At 39.8% G+C, this 19,186-nt stretch overlaps 2 protein-coding genes and 1 long non-coding RNA gene across 4 annotated transcripts; 1 reads left to right on the top strand and 2 right to left on the bottom strand.

Moving 5' to 3' along the window:
* Positions 1 to 1,422: 1,422 nt before the first annotated feature.
* Positions 1,423 to 3,646, bottom strand: LOC106942968 (uncharacterized). Its single transcript, XR_001423768.1, has 3 exons — positions 3,435 to 3,646; positions 1,997 to 2,106; positions 1,423 to 1,522 (listed from the first exon to the last, which is right to left on the bottom strand). It is a non-coding gene; the product is annotated as an uncharacterized LOC106942968 (long non-coding RNA).
* Positions 3,647 to 5,849: 2,203 nt separating this feature from the next.
* Positions 5,850 to 9,105, bottom strand: LOC106942970 (protein FAM167A-like). Its single transcript, XM_015026319.1, has 2 exons — positions 8,714 to 9,105; positions 5,850 to 8,052 (listed from the first exon to the last, which is right to left on the bottom strand). The coding sequence occupies exons 1-2, from the start codon at positions 9,011 to 9,013 to the stop codon at positions 7,789 to 7,791; spliced, it is 564 nt and encodes a 187-aa protein (XP_014881805.1). The 5' UTR covers positions 9,014 to 9,105; the 3' UTR covers positions 5,850 to 7,788.
* Positions 9,106 to 12,096: 2,991 nt separating this feature from the next.
* Positions 12,097 to 18,595, top strand: LOC106942967 (myotubularin-related protein 9-like). Of its 2 annotated transcripts, XM_015026317.1 has the most exons (11): positions 12,097 to 12,701; positions 12,948 to 13,004; positions 13,351 to 13,459; positions 13,571 to 13,696; positions 14,531 to 14,704; positions 15,501 to 15,718; positions 15,802 to 15,963; positions 16,369 to 16,510; positions 17,635 to 17,855; positions 17,947 to 18,098; positions 18,188 to 18,595. In XM_015026317.1, exons 1-11 carry the CDS (start codon positions 12,517 to 12,519, stop codon positions 18,286 to 18,288), a joined length of 1,647 nt encoding a protein of 548 aa, XP_014881803.1. In that variant the 5' UTR covers positions 12,097 to 12,516; the 3' UTR covers positions 18,289 to 18,595. The 2 variants fall into 2 exon arrangements, with proteins under 2 accessions (XP_014881803.1, XP_014881804.1); XM_015026318.1 differs by lacking the exon at positions 12,948 to 13,004 and having other exon boundaries at positions 12,098 to 12,701.
* The last annotated feature ends 591 nt before the right edge of the window (positions 18,596 to 19,186 follow it).

A 19,186-nucleotide genomic window follows, 5' to 3' on the forward strand; every position in this document is an offset into this window, starting at 1 on the left:
ATATATATATATATATATATATATATATATATATATATATATATATATATATATATATAGCTAAACACAACTTTTAGTACATGACAAAATTTTTATATTTTCTATCAAAGAATATATTTTAAAAAATAATGTACACCTAAGGCCCAAGTAGGCTGGACTATTGTGATGACCATCCTCGCTGGATTTTCAACATTTGTTATGTACACGCCACAGTTATGCAAAACATTATTGGCTACATCCTCACAGGTACGAAGAAGACAAAATTTAGCATGACTATTCTTTTATTACAGGTCCAGTTTTCAGATTCTTGTGCCGGTTTCTTGTTATAAGTTTCAAGTTTTTAACCTCTTCACTTGCGGAGGAGCCTCTAGATTGCTTCGTTCTCCAGTATACAGGAGATACGTTGACTTTTGTATTAACCAGATCGCTCCAGTCCAAATGCAACAATAACTTGGATATTATGTATAGAATTGGATTTAGTTGTCCCCAAAATGGGGCAAATAATTGGGGAAATACAGGAGGCTGACAATGGACATGTGGAACACGAGCCGTCGAAAGGAGGCATAAGGTAAATTAAATTCTATTCATAAAATGTTTGAAAATTTGCATATATTTGTTTGCCAATACTTGGACTGACTGAAATAAAGTACATTTGACTTGTAAACTACATTTCATTTCAAACTTAAATCCCCAGGAAGTTGAATATTTCCAAGCGTCAACATGGTAATCGAGCAGTCGGCTAGATCCGTAGCTTTCATTTTAAAGAAAACGGAGAAAGGAAACTTGCGTGGACAGAACAAGGTTGGAGGAAAGTGGAAAATGCCGAGTAAACAGATTCTGAAATGAGAATAATAATCAGTACTATCGTCCTTTAGGAATGAGAACAGTACTCGACAGGACGAAAAAGCATGTTCAACAAATTTATTGAACGTTACTTTTGCAGTGTTTCTCCCCTATCAGACGAATAAATTGACACATTTAATTAAACATACAAACTTTTTCGGTAACACTTTATTTGAAGGGGGGTGAATAAGACTGACATGACACTGTCATAAACATAACATAACACCTGTCATGAACATGAATAAGCCTTCATGAAAATTTATGACTGTTGTCATAAAGTGTCATTCGGTAAATTATGACAATTTAATACAAAGTTGACATTATTCAAAATGTCTTTGTTATGACAACTTGACATTAACCAAGAAATCATTGCTGATATAAATTTGTTATAAAAGTATTACTGATTGCACTTTAAAAATTAGGTAACTTTATGTTATTAAAGGTAAAGTTTAAACAGTAAACAGTTCATGACAGGTGTTACGTCATGTTTATGAAAGTGTCATAACAGTCTTATTCACCCCCCTCCCCTCTTCAAATAAAGTGTTACCACTTTTTCAAACACAAATAACACAAGAGAAGCTTTAATATGCTGCAAAGAGACAAAGTCAGGAGATATACCTGGTAAAGGTGACATCGGGGGCGTATACTGTGATGGATATGGAATCACCTGATCTGTGTACTGAAGGGACAAAAAAAAAAGAGGCATTATTGGACAAAGAAAGAAAACAATGTAAAACTTAAGCAGACACTCGTACGTTTCTGGTTTGGGTAACCAGCTCTTGGCGGTAATTGTCGTCCGTTTTATTTGTTCTTTGTTTTTTTTCTCTCTGCAAACCAAACGCCTCTGTGTTGTGTCACATGCAGGTGGTTTTCTCCTTAATTCCTAATCTAATGGGACATCTCAGTCACAGCGAGGAAAGAAAACACTGAGGGAATAGTTGTGCTCCTGCTTAATCACACGCACAAAAGACAGCTTCCCTTGCAGTTATGTAAGTTTATTCAACTCTGTTGTACCGAAGCGGATTGAAACACATTGTACTGTATCATGTTTACTCAAAGGGACTGAATGGTGGGAGCCCATGTAAAGTGAACACCTTCTGGCTTCAGCCATTTGAGCATTTTAAGAGCAAAGGTGACCTCTGCGTCCACTTACTGGATTGCAGGCCTGGGGAGGAATTGGACAGTTGCAGTGTTCGCAAATTTCGTCCAAGTTCTCCATCCATTCGCTGTCTGAGTCCGAACTGCAGGCGCACCCCATCTTTTCTGAAATTTCAAACGGACACGTTACTTCTTCAGATAACACAGTGAAAGATTTATATGCTCACTAAACAATTACTAATGCTTCATTGTTCAACAAAATAAACAAGGCAATTACAACATATTATTAGTATTATTGTTATTGTAACTAAGAAGGTTCTACTAACCGAAATCGTAAGTTTTTAGGACAACTCTGGCCGGTAAGAGGAAATGTTTTGACAACAAAATGGAGGACGACAGCGTTGAACGCTGAAACTTTTTGCGCTTTTGACTCGCTTGAAACACACGCTAGTTCGGAGCTCTCCAAATCCCCTCAAAAACCATTTTCCTCTAGGCTCTAATGGTTTTCTTTTAGAAACTCGCAGCAATGTTAATCTCGCATAATCTGTCGCCCGCATGTGCTACGTCTCGTATTTTCACACTAATGCGCCGTTTAAACCAGCTTTCTCAAGGCCGCTCTACTCCCGTGTTTGGCCGCTCATGGAAAAAGGGTCAGCGGGCTAATCGCAGCCGACGTCTGTCCCAGAGGCTTAAAGCCGTGAGAAATCTGCAAAGGTCTAAATAACAACCCGCCATTTGCAGCAAAGAGGTCCTTAGGATGAATCACAAGGGGGATCACCAGCATCTGAAGGCGTTCTTTTATTATCAGCTCTCCTAGGCTTTCTGGCCCACACTTGGGGAGTCACACAAGTCAGTATTTTCCACTGAGGGGGCTACCCTCTGCCTTTTTTTTTTCTTATCATTACAAGCAGCTGAAGGCCTTTTCCAAACAAACTGCTGAATGTTAACAGGATATAGCAGATATGAACACAACAAGCACTCAAGATCTCCATGTCGAGGACACTTTCAAATCAACTTTTGTAACAGTAAGAACCAAACTGAGACCGGAGGTTCGTTTTATGCTACCTTTGTTCAAATTATCTCTAAAATAAAATACCTTGAGAAGTTTATTGTTCTGTTTAACAGAAAAGACACGGTTGGTGGTTTACTACATAGAAAACGGACAGATAAATAAAGACTACACGGTAGAAAGGTTTTTATATTGATAATTTAGAGCAATACTTGTGTGTGATGATGTCATCAGCCTTTCTGAAACTTCTGCTTTCGCCTTATGATAGAGTAAATAGACAGAAATAAAAGACGGAACACAGCTACTTGGATAAAAATAATTTCTTAAGTCATTTTCCAGTTGGCTAAAGATTAAATATATTTCCAAAAAAAACAAAAAAACAAAGCAAGTACATATTTATGTCAATTGTATGCAGTCTTTGCTGGTAACAGCATGTTTAAACTCAAACTTTGAAGGTTGAAACCATCACAAGTCTTTTACTCACCTGTTAAATTAATTGAATCTATCCTCAAATGTCCAATAATGTCAGATTTCAGATGCCGCCATCAAGATTCCCTTTGTTCAGACCTGAATTTATTCTGCCGAGCTATATGTCGAGAGAGCAACTTTTTTACACACCAAGAGCTTGGGTGTGAAGATGTCATCATCCGCCTCTCTTATTATAACTAAGCCTGCAAACAGACTTGATGCGGTGTCTCGTACACACACACACAGACACACACGCGCGCGTGCGCGCATATGGAAGAGCGACCCAGAGAGTTTCCTGTCGTTGAAACTTTGAGGGTTGCTCTGCAGTCTGTTTAACAGGTGCTGAATGTGCAGCTGTGTGCAAAGAGGAACGTTATGGGCTCTAAGACGACAAAAAAAAGGGGGTCAGGACAAAGCCTTTATCCAGAAAATGAGAATGTTCCAATACAGTTAGAAAAGGAGGGCTTTGTAGGATGGTGGTGACGCTACGCTTGTGTATTTTTGTCTTGGTTCTCACCATGTGATGATGTGGGAGTCACTGGCCTTCGCAAGGTGCCCTACCAGCATGCAGCTGACACAGTAATACCTGATTAATCAACACAAACAGAAATTTAAAATCACACAAGACCTTAATGAAACAGATCACATTTGCCCCCAAAGTGATACCACATAAGCATATTTGCAGCAGCTGCGCTTCCTCTGTTGTGGGTTAAAACTCTTTCTGGTTTAGTATCAAGAACACATGACTGCAAAAATATGGTTTCTCATTTAATGTCAATTAAAAAATAGCTTTGCCCTGACTTTTGTTTTTTTTGTTTTTTTAATCTAAAGTCCAATCAAATCAAATTTGACAAAACTGATTTTATGTATCATATCACCAAAGCATCACTTTCCTTTAAAATAAAAATAAAATAAACTTTGCATAACATGGATTTGTGAGGTCTCTCTCTCTCTCTCTGAGCCCCTGCATCTACACTTCTGAACATCTCAGGCTGCGGGTCGCATTTCTTCTCTTGTGGTGAACGGATGCTGCTGTAGAGCTTGCACTGGCAGGAAGTCAGTCCAAGTATCACAGATAGTGCACAGAAATATGTGCTCTGAAGGCTGCCACAGCTTAGATTGAGTCTCGCTCGCGACCAAAACCGCCCAAATTCTCTCCTTTTTTCCGTTAGAGTGAAATTCTGCAAAAAAACGTACTGAGGGTGTTTAAGTTTTCCACATCATGATACACTCCAGAGACTTTCTGGCAGCTGTTTTGAGTAAAACACCTAATATATGTGTGTAAACAATAGCAGAAATCCTCAAATCGGAGGCCTCGGCCAGCTCAGGGTGTTCCTGCTCCACATTTGTCACTGCTTCCAAACGTGGTTGGAAATCACATTCTGTTACGCAATCAAACTTAGATGCTATCGACGCACAGAAAGTTTTCCAGTCCTCCTACAGCCCGCTTTGTGATGCAGGTGCAGTCTTCTTTCATGCTGCCGATGCTTACTACTCGCACACGCCGTATCAGCTTGAGCTGAGAGCCGAGCATGCTTTATTTACTCCATGATATCAGCTTTAAAGGACGTGTTAGCTTTAGGTATGCTGAAGAAAGGTCAAGGGAGAATATCTGAAGGGCAAACCTGAGTGGCGTAAGAAACACAAAGGTAAAGAAAAAGGCTATTGAAGGTGCGATACTCAGGCTTCCCTCCAACTTCTTTCATTTGATATTCACCTTCACGTCTGGTTGTTCTGATTTCAAGTCACACATGAGGTCATGTGTCCTGCAGCACTCCACAGTATGAAGACTGTGTCTGCTCATTTTCCTCGGTAACAACAATCTGCCAAGGAATATTTTGTTTCATGTTCTACAAGTTGTATCTTACAGTGTGTCTGGTTCAGCACAAGCCTGCAGGAAATGAGCAACAACACATGAAAGAAAGAAGCAGGACACTTGTGTGCAAAATCTGTTTTTAGGCCAGATGATAGGGTTGGGGTCTGTGGTGATTTTTACTTGAAATAACTTTCAGGTTTTACGCTGTACAAGGTCATCTCTGATTTGTTTATCTTATTTCTAGGCAACAATAACAGATTAATAAAGCCTGGAAACCCGGGAAATGTGGTTAGTTCAAGTAAAATATTGAAAATGATGGGTGGTTTAAACTTTACTGTGAACTTGAATGTTAGTGGGGGGAATGTAATACCACTTACAGGATTTCATTACAGTCTGGGAAAGTCTGGAATAATAAGCATTTTCCTGGTCAGGATAAGCATGGAAAAATAATATAGAGTGTGGAAAACATTATATGTCAGTTAGATTCCCATCCATCCATCCATCCATCCATCCATCCATCCATCCATCCATCCATCCATCCATCCATCCATCCATCCGGGAATTTAAGTTACTCTTATTATTATTAAACACTTTTATGCAAGAAAGAAAGCAATCCAGCCAAGGTATTTTCTTTTATACTCGCATGCATAGTAGATACATTTACATCAGTACTTAACAACCAAAAATCTGCATAGAACTCAATGTTATACTTTTAACTAAAATACATCAACATACGAGAAGCAAAAGTAATCAGTCGCGCATTTGTTTCTTAAGTATAAAGCAAATCATTCATCTTGGGTGGGAGTGTGTGCTCAAGGGGGGAAAAGCAACACTTGGTCAGCTTTATACAGTCAGTGCTCTGCAGCATCTCAACATGTCACTGGGAAACAAAACAGCCTGCTGGCTCTTGTCACAGCCGTGCTGAGGTTGAAGGGATATTTTTGGTCCGTGAGGGAGAGGTGTAAAACAAATCATGAGGGTGACCTCCTGCTTTCTGGTGGAAACTGATGAAGGCTTAAAGAGTGCTGCTGTGTGAGGGGACGTTGTATAGCATAGAAACTCGCTGAGTTCCACCAGGCCCAACAAATACACACCGGCTCTGAGCTCTTTGATTTCATTAAAGCATGTGACAGCCTGAAAGGATCCGACTTGTTGGCGCCTCGTCCCTCAACCAGCTCAGACAAAGTTTGACCTTTTGTCTTCAGTCTCACTTTCACCGCTTTGATGGCCAAATTCCTTTTTTGCTTCACGAATTATATTTTACCTTTCTGTTTGAAGATTCTGTCACAATAATTGGTCCCTGGGTCTTTGAGAAAGTAAACAAAAATGTCTCTGGTGGGTCACGTTTCAGTTAAATAACATGATACAATGTGTTGCCGAAAGTATTCAGATGCTCACCATGACGTTTACATCAATTTAAATAGTTCCCCCACGCATGTAAGATTTGACGACCTCAACTCCTCTAGAAACTATTTCCACAAGGTTTAAGAGTGTGTTTATGGAAATATTTGACCTTTATTTCAAGAGAACACTTGTGAGGTCATTCCCAATGGTCTGCTTCTCGGTCTTCACTCTAATTCATTTCCAAATGAGCTCTATCAGGTTTAAGTCAAGGCTCTTTTCAGGACTGTCAAGTACCTCTACACCAAACTCACTAGTGTACATGGATCTTATTTTTGCTCTGGAGGGCGGTGAAGCTGGAATGAGAAAGCATCCAAATGTCCTTGTATTCTGCAGGATGGAGAGGACCTTCAATGAACCTAATGGGGTTTGCTGAATGTGGTTGTTCCTCAGCCCCATTCCTGAGGAACAACCACACACCATACCCCCACCACCAATATTTATGCATGGCACAGAGCAAGCAAGTACCATTCTCTTAGCAACTGGCAAACCCAAATTCATCCAATGGTAAAGAAACCTTCAATAAGGTAAATAGAGATTGACTCTTCAAGATAGGTGGCAACTTGTACACACTATGTGTCTGATTTTATGATTTTACGTTGTCTCCTCAAAACTGTTCCCACTTCGTTCTGATGCCCCAAACAATTGACTTTTGCACAAGCAGGATTCTATCACTGTACTACACTTGACTTCACGGACATCCTGAGACTGCTCTAGAAATATTTGCACATGCAGTCGGCTGCCTCGGTGTGGCCACGGAGGTGTTTGGAACAAATGAAATCAAGGACTTGGAGGTTTGTCTTAATGCTTTTGGCAATATAGTGAATTCATTCAAAGGTTTTTTTGTTTTGTTTCTGTGACAAGTCTGTGGTATAAAATAGCAGAATCAGACACGGACCAGCAGGGAGTTCTGGCAGTAGTCGAGGTGTGCATGCCTTCTGCAGGTGAGTACATAAATACTTCCTCATTCATGTCATACCCTGACACAAATCAATCAAGGCAGACATTTTCATTTTCACTGCTGGCAACAATTGCTGCCTGCCACTCACCAGTCCGCCCTTGGAAAGGAAGTAACTCTAGTGACGTGCCTTGTACAAACACAGAGAAGAGATACGGGAACATCTGTTTCTGTGTGGGCAAAATTTGACCCTTTTCAACACAGTGAGAAACGTCTGGAGTTGATGTTCATTTTGGTGAGGCCTAGGTGTTTCAGAGGCGTGGAGAGAGCAAAGGCGGCCTTCATGGGGATGTCACACAGTAGGTCCGACTCCTCCTCGCACTCCTCCAACTCGTAAGTGGCATCATCCAGCATCTCCTTGTGACGGTGGCACACCTGCTCCACTTTCAGCCGGTGGATCTCCCCACGAAGGCGGATCAGCTGTCGGGCCAGTCGGTTGTCCTGGACTTGCATCTCCCTCTGGGCAGTGAGGAAAAAAAAAGTGGGAAACTGGGGTGAGACGTAAGAAATCACTAGTTTTATCTCTGTAGCAGAGTGTAGGGTAGAATGTTCTTGATTAAAAAAGGGGGGTATTTTTTTGTATTCATTAACCACCAACAACTCTGATAGGGTGTGAAAACTAATCACTGTAGTTATAAACTTAGTTTTATTCTGAAATATTTTTTCTCATATAGAAATATAAATGCCTTAAAAAATATTTGTATATTTGGCAGATTGTTGCAAATAGTTGTACCCTTTGATAATGCTAAAAAAAAAAAAACTGAGAGCAGATTCCACATTTGATCACTTATTTAAAACTCATATGCTCACTTGTGCGAAACTGAAATTATTTGCATTTGGATGGTTCCAGGTAAGGGCTGTGAGAAAACAGGCATCATATTGTTTCACCAGGTGTTTGTTTAAACAGACTTAAGCATGTCATCATTCATGCTATCCTTGAAATGAGAAAGGTATTCATGCAAACACCGAGGAGATGATTATCTATCTACCTTACAGTGAAGCAGGAAGCTTCTCTCCTCTTTCCTGACTTTATCAGATTTTGGTTTTAGAGGGCTGAGAATTAGCTGGAAATCATTCATGTCAAGTTGCAATAAGTTAGTTAAACATAAACCCAACTCACCAGCTCTTTTCTCAGAAACTCCAGCGCATCATCAATGGTATCAAAGCCGCATATGTTGCGCACAACAAGCTCTGAGTTGTCATTTCTCAAAATTGCGGGCATGGAAACGTCTTCTTCGGCGGGGTCCGGACAGTCCGCGGGGCTCCTGTCCATCCAAGGGCGACTCTGCAGCCGTTCTTGCCACTCCAGATAGGACGGTCTGCGCGTCTGCAGCTTCAGCTTCTCCGTCAGCGCCTTGACGCTGTCCAGATCCTCCGTGTCTCCCTCCGAGCAATCAGCTCCAAGCTCTTTAAAATCCATTCATGCAACGGGGAAGCGAAACTTTCTGAACTCGGTTTGACAACGGCTCTCCGGAGGGTGCGGAGAGCGCAACAGGTCCATACCTCCTTTATAGGGAGAAGTCACACAGTGGCCGCCCATCCCGCAGAGGACGGGAGGGGTGGATAATTTATTAGCTGTTTTATGAAAGGGGAAGTCGGACCTCAAGACCTCAGCAGAGAGTTTTAGTTCAAGAAAAACTTCAAAACAAATTTAATTTCGATAAACCAAGACCACCTGAGGCTATGCATAAAAAGATAGCGAAGATATCTTATACACACACACACACACAACCCAATTCTTACACAAATGTCAGTGTAAAAAGTAACAGTTCCTCACGAAATCTATGTAAAAAAAAAAAAAAAAAAAGAGTAGTCTCTGTGGTTTTTGATGCTTTGGGCCCTCAAAATTTACTAAGGGCCCAAAGTGCATCAAGAAAATATAACCCATAACATAGCGGCACCACCAGTCCGAACAGTTTGTCAGATCCCTGCATATGCGTTGTTCATGCAGAATCGGGTCAGGGTTAAATCTTGCACCCTGTAATTGTTTAATTTTAGTGAGCTTGTAGAAACTGTGAATTCAGTTTCCTGTTCTGAACTAACAGGCGTTGCGCCCGATGTGGTTTTCAGGTGCTATAGTTCATCTGCTTAAAGAATTGTGCATTTCGAGATTATATTCTGCACACTTTAGTTACAACATGTGTTCATTTGAGCTGCTGTTGCCTCTTCATCATCTCAAACCAGGCCCCCCTCTTCTTCCTGTCCACAGATATAAATTAGGGGGGTTAATTTCCTATTTTTCTGACAAGTCTAGAGTGATAGTTGAGAGATGGATGAAAATCTCAGTAGACTGTCAATTTATGAAACACAAATACTGTGTCACATTCAGAGTCACTCCCCTCTCCTCCACATCTTGGTCTTTGGTTTGAACTTTAGTAGCTTATCTCCAGAAGACTGAACCTACTCAGTTACTGTCATGTGACTGGCTCATTGTGTTAACAAGCCAATTGAAAGGGTGCGTCCAATAAAAGGCCAATGAATGTAAAATGGCATGTACTTTTCAAATATTGTCAAGTAATAACCACAAACCTCACATCTTACATAAGATTTTATGGGATACACCAACACAATGAAGACTTGTATGGCATGAAAGAAAAAAGGGTTTTTAAGAGAGCACCAGGAGAAGACCAAGCACTTTAGATATCAGAAGATCTAAATCAGTGATGATCTGTAAGGTAAAAGGTAAATGGATCTTAGCATGGACTAACTGGTCTTTCTGTAGCATCAGGAAAGAAATAGTTACTCTAGTATTCCAGTCTCTCCCGACCTCAAGCAGAAACGTCTAACATCAAGGTCCCAGCAAATGATGAACAAAACAAAACATTACCTTTTATTTTCTTTGCAGACAAAAAATAGCTGAGGCAAACAGATAACTAACCACATTCCCATGCATCATTAGCATTGTAATATAATGTAACGCATTGTAATAATTAATCTTCATGGGAAAAGGTTTTACAATAAGTTATAAGTAGTCATTTCAACCAGCCAAGATTCCACCCTATTATTCATATAATAAATCTTACTAATGCTAATCAAACTTGTATTTTTTATTTTTATTTATCTCGACTTCCCAATTTAGGGCTAAGATATTTCTGTTTGCACGTGAAACTCTCAGGATTTATATAGTTGGTTGACTAAAAATTGTGTGGCACATCTTCAGATGGTGAGACACCTGGAGGCCATTTATATAGCTGCATCTGTTATAACAAGAAATGTGTTGTTTTATTTGTTTATGAAAGGATGAAATAAAATACCAGTCTTGTGTTTTTTTTATTATTATTATCATATTTTAGAGCTTATTGTATAGTAATGAAATACATCACATGTGTAGTGGTGTTTTTTTGCAACATAGCATAAAATAAGGCTGGATTGTGTATTTGGGATATTAGTTAAAATTTTCCACTTCTAAATCTGTCCTATGTCTGTAAAACTAAATAGAGTCATGCGCGTAACCTCAGCATTTACCATTGTATTTTACATTTGTTTTCATTCCTTTGGGTCCTTTCAATAATTCTTTATTTATTTTTTCATATATGGGGAAGTTATTTTCTTACTTTAAATCAACTTATTTGCATGTGTAGGATGAGACAAAAACCAATTTTAATTGACTTTGCACAAAAAATAGAAATCCATCCATCCATTCATATGCTTCAAGAGTCGAATTTGCACATATGTGATAGGTGAAAAAAACACTATTGGAGTTCTTCTGTTTAACACTACACCAAACATTTTGAAACTCAAAAAAATATCTTGTATTTGTTATGATAGATGAAAATATTGGCAATTGTGTTCACAATGGGGGAAATATATAGCAATTGACATACATTATGTCTGAAATCTTTAAAAGAAAGCACGTCCCAGGGAACCAGGGAAAATAAAATGATGTTTTGTGGCTTTTGCAGGTACAGACAAGCTGTATTTAGAAAAGCTAGAGCAAAATCACTCTAATCCTCTAAACTAATCTAATCATTGTAAAAGTCTTAAACTCTTGACCAAAAGCAAAGACCTGTAATCTGTGGATCCAGAGACATAAGTGGCTCCTTGGACCTACCACAATGGCTCCTAATATGTTTGGCTAAAACTGACAAAGAACTATCTATTTTTTTTAAATAGATTTAATAAATACTTTTTTAACAGTGATTCAGATTTTCTATCATGGAATAACTGAGGTGAATTTCATAGTTTTCCACAAATAACATTCCATGTAATAAAATGAATACATCCTAATTTTGAATGAAAAGATTGATGTTTTTCTCTATTTTTAGTTTATTTATAGTTTCTAGAGGAGACACTAAAAATAGAAAAAAGTGCTTTACAAATTTCCTACTGTCAATATGTATTAACAATTGTCTTTTTTTTTTTTTTTTTTTTATGACCGTGTAACATTTGCTCTAAAGTTTTGTTTGACTGAGGGCAAAATTGCCTCTGGTTCACGTTGCAAAACCCTGGCCTACAGCTAACTTTTGTTGCCTTGTGGTGCCACATGGTGGCCGTTAAATGTATTGCATTCGCACCTCAGCTGCCTCTCAGTTCGAAACTGAACTGAACTTAACTTAAATGTCACATCATACTGGGTCGCTTTTTTGTCTCAGGAAACACGCACTTCCGTCTTTTGTTGCCTCAAGTAACTCATTTTCCATTTCCACACTAGACACCAGCTTAACAAGTAGTTACAGTAAAAGGTGAACCCGCATTTGGTTCAGCTATGTTCAGGCAAATATGAAGTTTCTTCTATTTTTAGACGTCTTATCGTCAAACCAGCAGCGCAACTGCAAGACAGCCCAGCTGGCTCTGAGTACAGAAGAGGAAGTTTGCTTTCATTTTCTTAAACAGAGGCGAGTAGGTGATTTGAAGTGAAGTGCGGGGGGTAGAAAGAAGAAAAGTTCGTTTCTGTGAGGGTTTTTCTGAAGTCTGAGTAGGCTGATGGAGTTTTCTGACCACATCAAGACGGCCAACTTGGAGGATGTTGTGCTCCGTCAGCCGCTGCACCCACCGAGCAGAGGGACCCTGTGCATCACCGGTCACCACCTGCTATTCTCGGACAGGGAGGAGGGAAGCTCCAGGCAGATTCTGCTTCTGCTCCGGAATATCGATGCCATTGAGAAAAGGTGAGATTGAGGAAAGCGTCCAGACCAGCGAAACTTTACTGATTAAAGACACAATTTCTCATCACCTACTTGACTTATCAGAATAAGGATTTGAAACGAGCATGTTGGTTTCATCTATTCCTCTAATATACCAACTGATCACTTTGCCGTCGACTTTTACACTGCCAAGCTGATGAATGAACTAAACATAACTCTGTCATTTGATCCCACTATGTCTAATTCGCTTCCTTAAATCTGTCCAACCAGTGTGGAAAACCTTTTGGGCTATTCCGGCTTCCTCTCAAAAGCAGCCCACAGTGACAGGTTGGAAATTGTTGGTGTTGCCATGTGCCTGCTGTGTTCTGCCTCTGCTGAGAAAGGAAATTTCCTAACAAAATTGCAGCCTCTCTATGCAACTTGCTGCTGGCCACATGCTTCACTGTCCCCTGTGCCTCCTGCTGAAGCTTGATTTCAATGCCTTGTGAAAGTATTTCTGAAACCACTTGAAACTATTATGGTTCACTGACTAAGAGAAGCACACCTTCAGAACAACCATTGTTGTTTTCTCTTCTGCTGCAAGTCGGGCAAGGAATCCTTGCATTCGTGGAAGCAAAAGCATCCACCAAAGCTTTTAGAAGTAACATGTGTGTACTTACTTTTACATGCACAGGACGCCTGGATCCTCTGGGACAATCACCATCAAGTGCAAAGATCTGCGCGTGCTTCAGCTGGACATTCCAGGCATGGAGCAGTGCCTCAACATTGCACACTCGATTGAGGTATTTTTACAATAATACCTTAACAAAAGCAAAGGATCAGTATATTTTGCCCTGAATTGTTACATTCTTGGACTACAACATTTAGCAGCCAACTCTCTTTTTTTCCTGCAGACCCTGTCCTGTCTGGACAATGTGTCGGAGATGTATCCTTTCTTTTACAGGCCCAATGACCTCAGCCTGCGGGAGCAGTGGGGTCTCTCGACCCCTGAAAAACACTACACTCAAATTAAGGAACTTGTAAGAAACTATAAAGCTCTTTATATTTGCCCAACAAAAGTTAAGTAATAAAGCATGTCACAAAAGCTGTAAAAAGTAACCGTGTTTTTTTCAACAACGATCCAGCAGGCATATGACAGGAAAATGCCAGGGAGGGTGGACGTAAAGGTCACTTTTCAGGATATCCCTGTTGCTTAGCTGTCATTTGTTTTCCCCTAACGTCAGAATGTGCAAACACACAGCTTGAGTTCATGTCTTTCTTTGGGAATAGCATGTCGCCATGACGAAGGGTTGGGTAATAACAATTTTAATTGTTGGAAGTGTTTAATGAGCACAAGATTCTTCAAGTAGGTGGAATGTATATGTCAGGGTGGCCTGGTTACTGGGAGGAACTTAATGGAATTTGCATGTCAAGGCATTTCGTTTTCAGTTTATTCTTGTTTTTTTTTCTGTTCATTGTTTGAAGCCTTTCTGCAACACATTCCAAATAATAAAATTTACTGTTATCTATATATCTTGGGCACGTTAAAGACCATATATATTGTTTAATCCCATTCTGACTGACTTTTGTTAAAGTTTTTTTATAAGGCCTCTCAATGAAATGCAGTGTTTTTCAATGTGCTACTTTGTCCAAGATAGCCTCTACATTAACTTGTCAAGCTTTTCCGTCATTGAGTTGTTAGATGTGACATGATAACTTACTATATTGAGCAACAGTCTTTTTCTGTTCAAACTTCGTGTAGCATAATTTAATTGAAGATGGTCTTGAGCTGCCCTTCTCTAGGCATTCTAGCAGATTTACGGTTTATTCAGCACTTTCTGACCATATACTATGTCATCTTTCTTTATCTTCAGCATAAGAAATGGAGGTTGAGCAGCGTGAACAAAACCTACTCTGTGTGCCCTTCCTACCCTCCGGTAGTCATCGTTCCAAAAATCATCGATGATGAAACGCTGAAGAAAGTGGCCAAATTTAGGCAGGGTGGCCGCTTCCCTGTCCTGTGCTACTATCATCGAAAGAATGGCATGGTAAAGGGGATCGTACTTTCGAGATTATCCGACCCTCTTGAACTTTCTTACAATTTTCTTCCATTTAAAGGACAAACTTCAATTTATTTTATTAAGGTTTCATGTGACAGACAGTGTAATTCACGATTGTGGAGCGGAAAGAAAAACATATATTGTTATATAACAACAATTAGAAAGGCTCGGTGTACGTTCGGATTCATCTTAGTATAATTCCAATTGTTCTGCAGAGGCCTGAGAGGGGTGTTAGAGAACAAAATCATGAAAACCAAGGAACACAATAGACAGGTCACAGGGAGAAATGTGTGGAGAGGTTTTAGTTTGTGAAATATTAGCCTAAAGTTTCAACCTCCCACGGATCACTGTTCAAATCAGGATCCAAAAAATGGGAATAGTATGGAAAATTTACTAACATACCAAGGCATGACCATCCAAGTAAACTAAAAGACAACTGTTAGGTGAGTAGATAAATCTGTTCTTTATGAAAAATTGGCAAGAAGAAAGTCATTGTGTTCTATAGAGGAGATAGGGAAGACCTCATGTAAGGTTTTCCAATTTCAGGCTTTACGTGTGCAGATCTGGTAGATACTGTGTCCAACTCGGAGGGGGTTAGACAAAACCAAGTCCCACTTTTCAGATTTTTATCTCTAAATAGCAAGCATGAAAACTATCACGCAAAATCCCAATAAAACAAAGTAAAGTTTGGGATTGTAACCTGTCAAAATGTGGAAAGGTTCACGGAGTATGAACACTGTACAAGCACCGTTTTATTTCTAACCTGCGTCCTGTATTCACTCAGGTGATCATGCGCAGCAGCCAGCCGCTGACGGGTGCCAACAAGAAACGCTGCAAGGAAGACGAACTCCTCCTTCAGGTTGTGATTGAGGACTCAGATAAAGGTTTCATTATTGACACTCGTTCAAGTCAGCAGGTTCAGCAGGCCCGGATGACAGGCGGCGGCTTTGAGTCCAAATCATGCTACAGCCGCTGGAAGAGGCTTCACAAACAGATGGAAAGGTTTGTGTGTTAGTATGTTAGTAACTTTGCAGATATTTCTCCCAGAGTTAGCTTCTCAGTCTTCTTTGCTTCTGTGTGTTCAGGGGTAAGGCTCTGCAGGAAAGCCTGATTAAACTGGTGGAAGCCTGCGGAGATGAGTCCCACAATGTGGACCGCTGGCTCAGTAAGCTGGAGAATTCAAAATGGCTGTCTCACGTCCAGACTGCTCTGTCCGCAGCTGGCCTGCTGGTAGAGTGTGTGGAGAGGTAAGAGCAACACCCACAGTACATTTCCGTGACGAGATTACACCGGGTGGGCACATAAATTTGCATAATAACAACTTAATAAACTTCAGTTTAATAAGCATTTAGTAGAGTAAACAAGCATGGCAACTGGGCAACGATAAAAAGCAGAATAAATATAAAAAGATGAAACTTCAAATCTTTTTTTTATTGCTCAAGTACTAAAGAAACATAAAATTTGTAATTTCTATTAGCAGATATTATTAAAAATAAAAGCACTAAAGGAGCCAAATCACACAAAGATTTGGGGGGAAAAAAAATATAATGAAGAAAGAATATATGTGTCTTGTACCCAAACTTCCAAAACATGCTACATTAAGGAATGAATGCATATGACTCTTTTTAATAGACTGTATTGTTTTTGTTCAGGGACGGTCATTCAGCGCTGGTCCATGGCTATGAAGGTACAGACTGCACTTTGCTCATCTGCACTCTGGCCCAACTCATCATGGACCCGACCTGCCGCACGCTGGAGGGTTTCCTGGCTCTCCTGGACAGGGAGTGGCTGCAGGTGGGGCTACAGTCTGTATGAGAGAAGAAATGGGGTTCAGAGCATTGTTTCCTTATTTATTTTTTATTTTTCCAGTGAAGTGAAGCGTTTTTAGTGGGTCACATTTTTGTGAAAATATAATAGTTCACGAAAATAACCCCCAACTAAAATTGGAAACAAGACAGCGCCTTGCAAAACTTTTCACACTCTATGAGATTTTTCACATTTTGTTGAGTTACAACCAAAAAAAACCATCTCCCATTACTATTGTTGAGATTTTACCAACTAGTACAAAATTGTGAAGTGGGAAGAAAATCATTCTTGTTTGTTTTTTTTTTAATTGTTGCATTTCATCCCCAACCTATTGTCTCAACGTAAAACTTTGCAGAAGTGGTTTAATTGCAGTTCCACCTACAAGTCATGTGGGGGTGGGGGATCTCTGCAAGTTTTTATTTCTACTCAAACCATGATAAACATTCTTGTACCTGGTGAAGAAAAGCATTCCCTCTGCATTACGCTGCCACCCCCATATATTGCTGAGGTGTATTGGAATATTGTTTTCTGGCATACAGTATTTTACATGGTGTACTTAAAGTTAAATTGTAGTCCTGTCTGATCAGAGCACCTTCTTTGATATATTTGCCGACTCACTAATATGGCCTATAACTTCTTATGGCTTTCTCTCAACAATAACTGTCTTCTTGCCACTCTTCCACTGTTACGCCAGTTTTCTGAAGTGTAAAACTAACAGTTGTCAACTGATTCTCTCCATTGAGCTGTAAATATGCCAGAGTTACTATGGCCCTCTGGTGGCTTCTCTGATTAATGATCTCCTTTCCTAGTCTAAAAAGGCTTTCCGATGCCAAGTTGTGTGAAGCTTTTTCCATTTGCAGATGATAGATTGAACAGTGCTCCTTGAGACGTTTAGAACACCGTTTAATGACCCAACCCTAACTGAAACATTTCGTCAGCTTCAGACTCGAGCTGCTTTGTTCCTTTACACTTCATGACGCTGTCTGTTCAATCATTTTCTCTCAAAAATCTGTGAACTCTACGTAGCACAGCTTACGTCGAGACAAAAATTTCTGGTTTTTGCAAAGACATCATGTTTTCCTGTTCAATTGAGTGCGTGGCCCATCCTGCAGGCAGGACATCCGTTCCAGCAGCGGTGTGCCCATTCAGCCTACTCCCACGCTCGCCTCCAGCAGGAGTCTCCAGTCTTCCTGCTGCTGCTGGACTGCGTTTGGCAGCTGTGGCGTCAGTTCCCCCTGGCGCTGGGTTTCTCTGAGGCGCTGCTCCTCAGACTGGCAAACGAAGTCTACGCTTCAGACTACGGCACGTTTCTGTGCAACAATGACCAGGAAAGGTCAGTTCGACACCGGCGGGTTTTTCACTCGGCACAGGTTGCAATGCAGAGCTCATCAGTGTTTATCATTGAAACTAACAATCACTTTCAGGTGTGCCCTAGAAGTGAAGGACAGGACTCACTGTTTGTTCCAGGCCCTGCTGAGGCCGCCTGAGCGGGATTACTACTCAAACCCTCTGTATGAACCCAACGAGCTGGCAATCTGGCCCTCAGTTCACCCACAGTCCCTGCAGCTCTGGAGAGGTGAGCTGAAGTCCGATTAATCATACCACTTTAGCATTACAGATTCTGCTACGTATTACATGATGGTGATGCTTTGATTTGACCCCCAGGCTTTTTCCTGAGGTGGACGCAGCAGGCGCGACATCTTGAGGCAGTTCAGGAGGAAATAAGGAGCATGGTCATTGAGTGGCACAGGGTGACACAGAGGTGACACCCCTACAAAGAAATTAGGATTTGAAAGAGAAAATTATTTCACAGAGGCATATTTTAATGTTTTCCATGTTTAAATGTACTTGGGTTTTTTTTCGCCTTCATAAATGTTGATCCTTTTTTTTCTAAGAATTGAGTGTTGTCATTTTTGTATTTTTTTTTCTTCGAATTTTATTTTTAAAAAATTACAGATCATTAATACTGATTATTATGAGACAGTATTGGATTAAAGCATCAGGTAATTATTAATACCTGCCTTAGTACAATGTAAGAGCAAATATATTTATTAAACCTTAATCAAATCTTCACGTAATGGGTTTTTAGTATTTTAAGACTTGAGATTTGAGTGTTTTCCTTTTAATAGCAGCTCATGACCAGCTTAACTACTACAAAATATAGTTATTACATTACAATATTTCCTTCATGCCTTGTGGTCCTCAGAGTGAACAGCTATTTCCATGTGTATATGTGGGGGTGATGGTAAATTTGCATATAAACAATTTAATTGGACTCTAGCATGCTGTTCCATACTCTGGCATCGACTGGTGAGCCTTGTGGGTTTATGACTAAACATCTATGTAACACAAATTAACAACAAAGGAGTAAATATTAATTGTTAGGTTTTGACCCTATGTTGGGATTAGATTTTAATTAATCATCTTCATGTTAAAGTGCATGTTATCCATTGCTGGCAATATTGCACGCAAAACTTTAGCAATTGTTGTGACAATAATGGTCTTGAATAGACATTAGCAGTGTTCTGCAACAATTAGCAGAACATGTTTAGTGCCAACTTAATCATGGTACTAAACATGTTTATATATATATATATATATATATATATATATATATATATATATATATATATATATATATATATATATATATATATATATATA

The sequence above is a fragment of the Poecilia latipinna genome, unplaced genomic scaffold (assembly GCF_001443285.1).
Source record: "Poecilia latipinna isolate Pla-1442-1.1 unplaced genomic scaffold, P_latipinna-1.0 Scaffold4737, whole genome shotgun sequence".
NCBI classification, from domain to species: Eukaryota; Metazoa; Chordata; class Actinopteri; order Cyprinodontiformes; family Poeciliidae; genus Poecilia; species Poecilia latipinna.

Coding starts and splice junctions, on each gene's coding strand:
- LOC106942970 (XM_015026319.1), bottom strand. CDS start 9,013: ATGGATTTTAAAGAGCTTGGAGCTGATTGCTCGGAGGGAGACACGGAG. Junction 8,053..8,713: donor AGTTTCTGAGAAAAGAGCTG/GTGAGTTGGGTT, acceptor CTCACTGCCCAG/AGGGAGATGCAAGTCCAGGA.
- LOC106942967 (XM_015026317.1), top strand. CDS start 12,517: ATGGAGTTTTCTGACCACATCAAGACGGCCAACTTGGAGGATGTTGTG. Junction 13,697..14,530: donor ACACTCAAATTAAGGAACTT/GTAAGAAACTAT, acceptor CTTTATCTTCAG/CATAAGAAATGGAGGTTGAG. Junction 16,511..17,634: donor TGGACAGGGAGTGGCTGCAG/GTGGGGCTACAG, acceptor CCCATCCTGCAG/GCAGGACATCCGTTCCAGCA.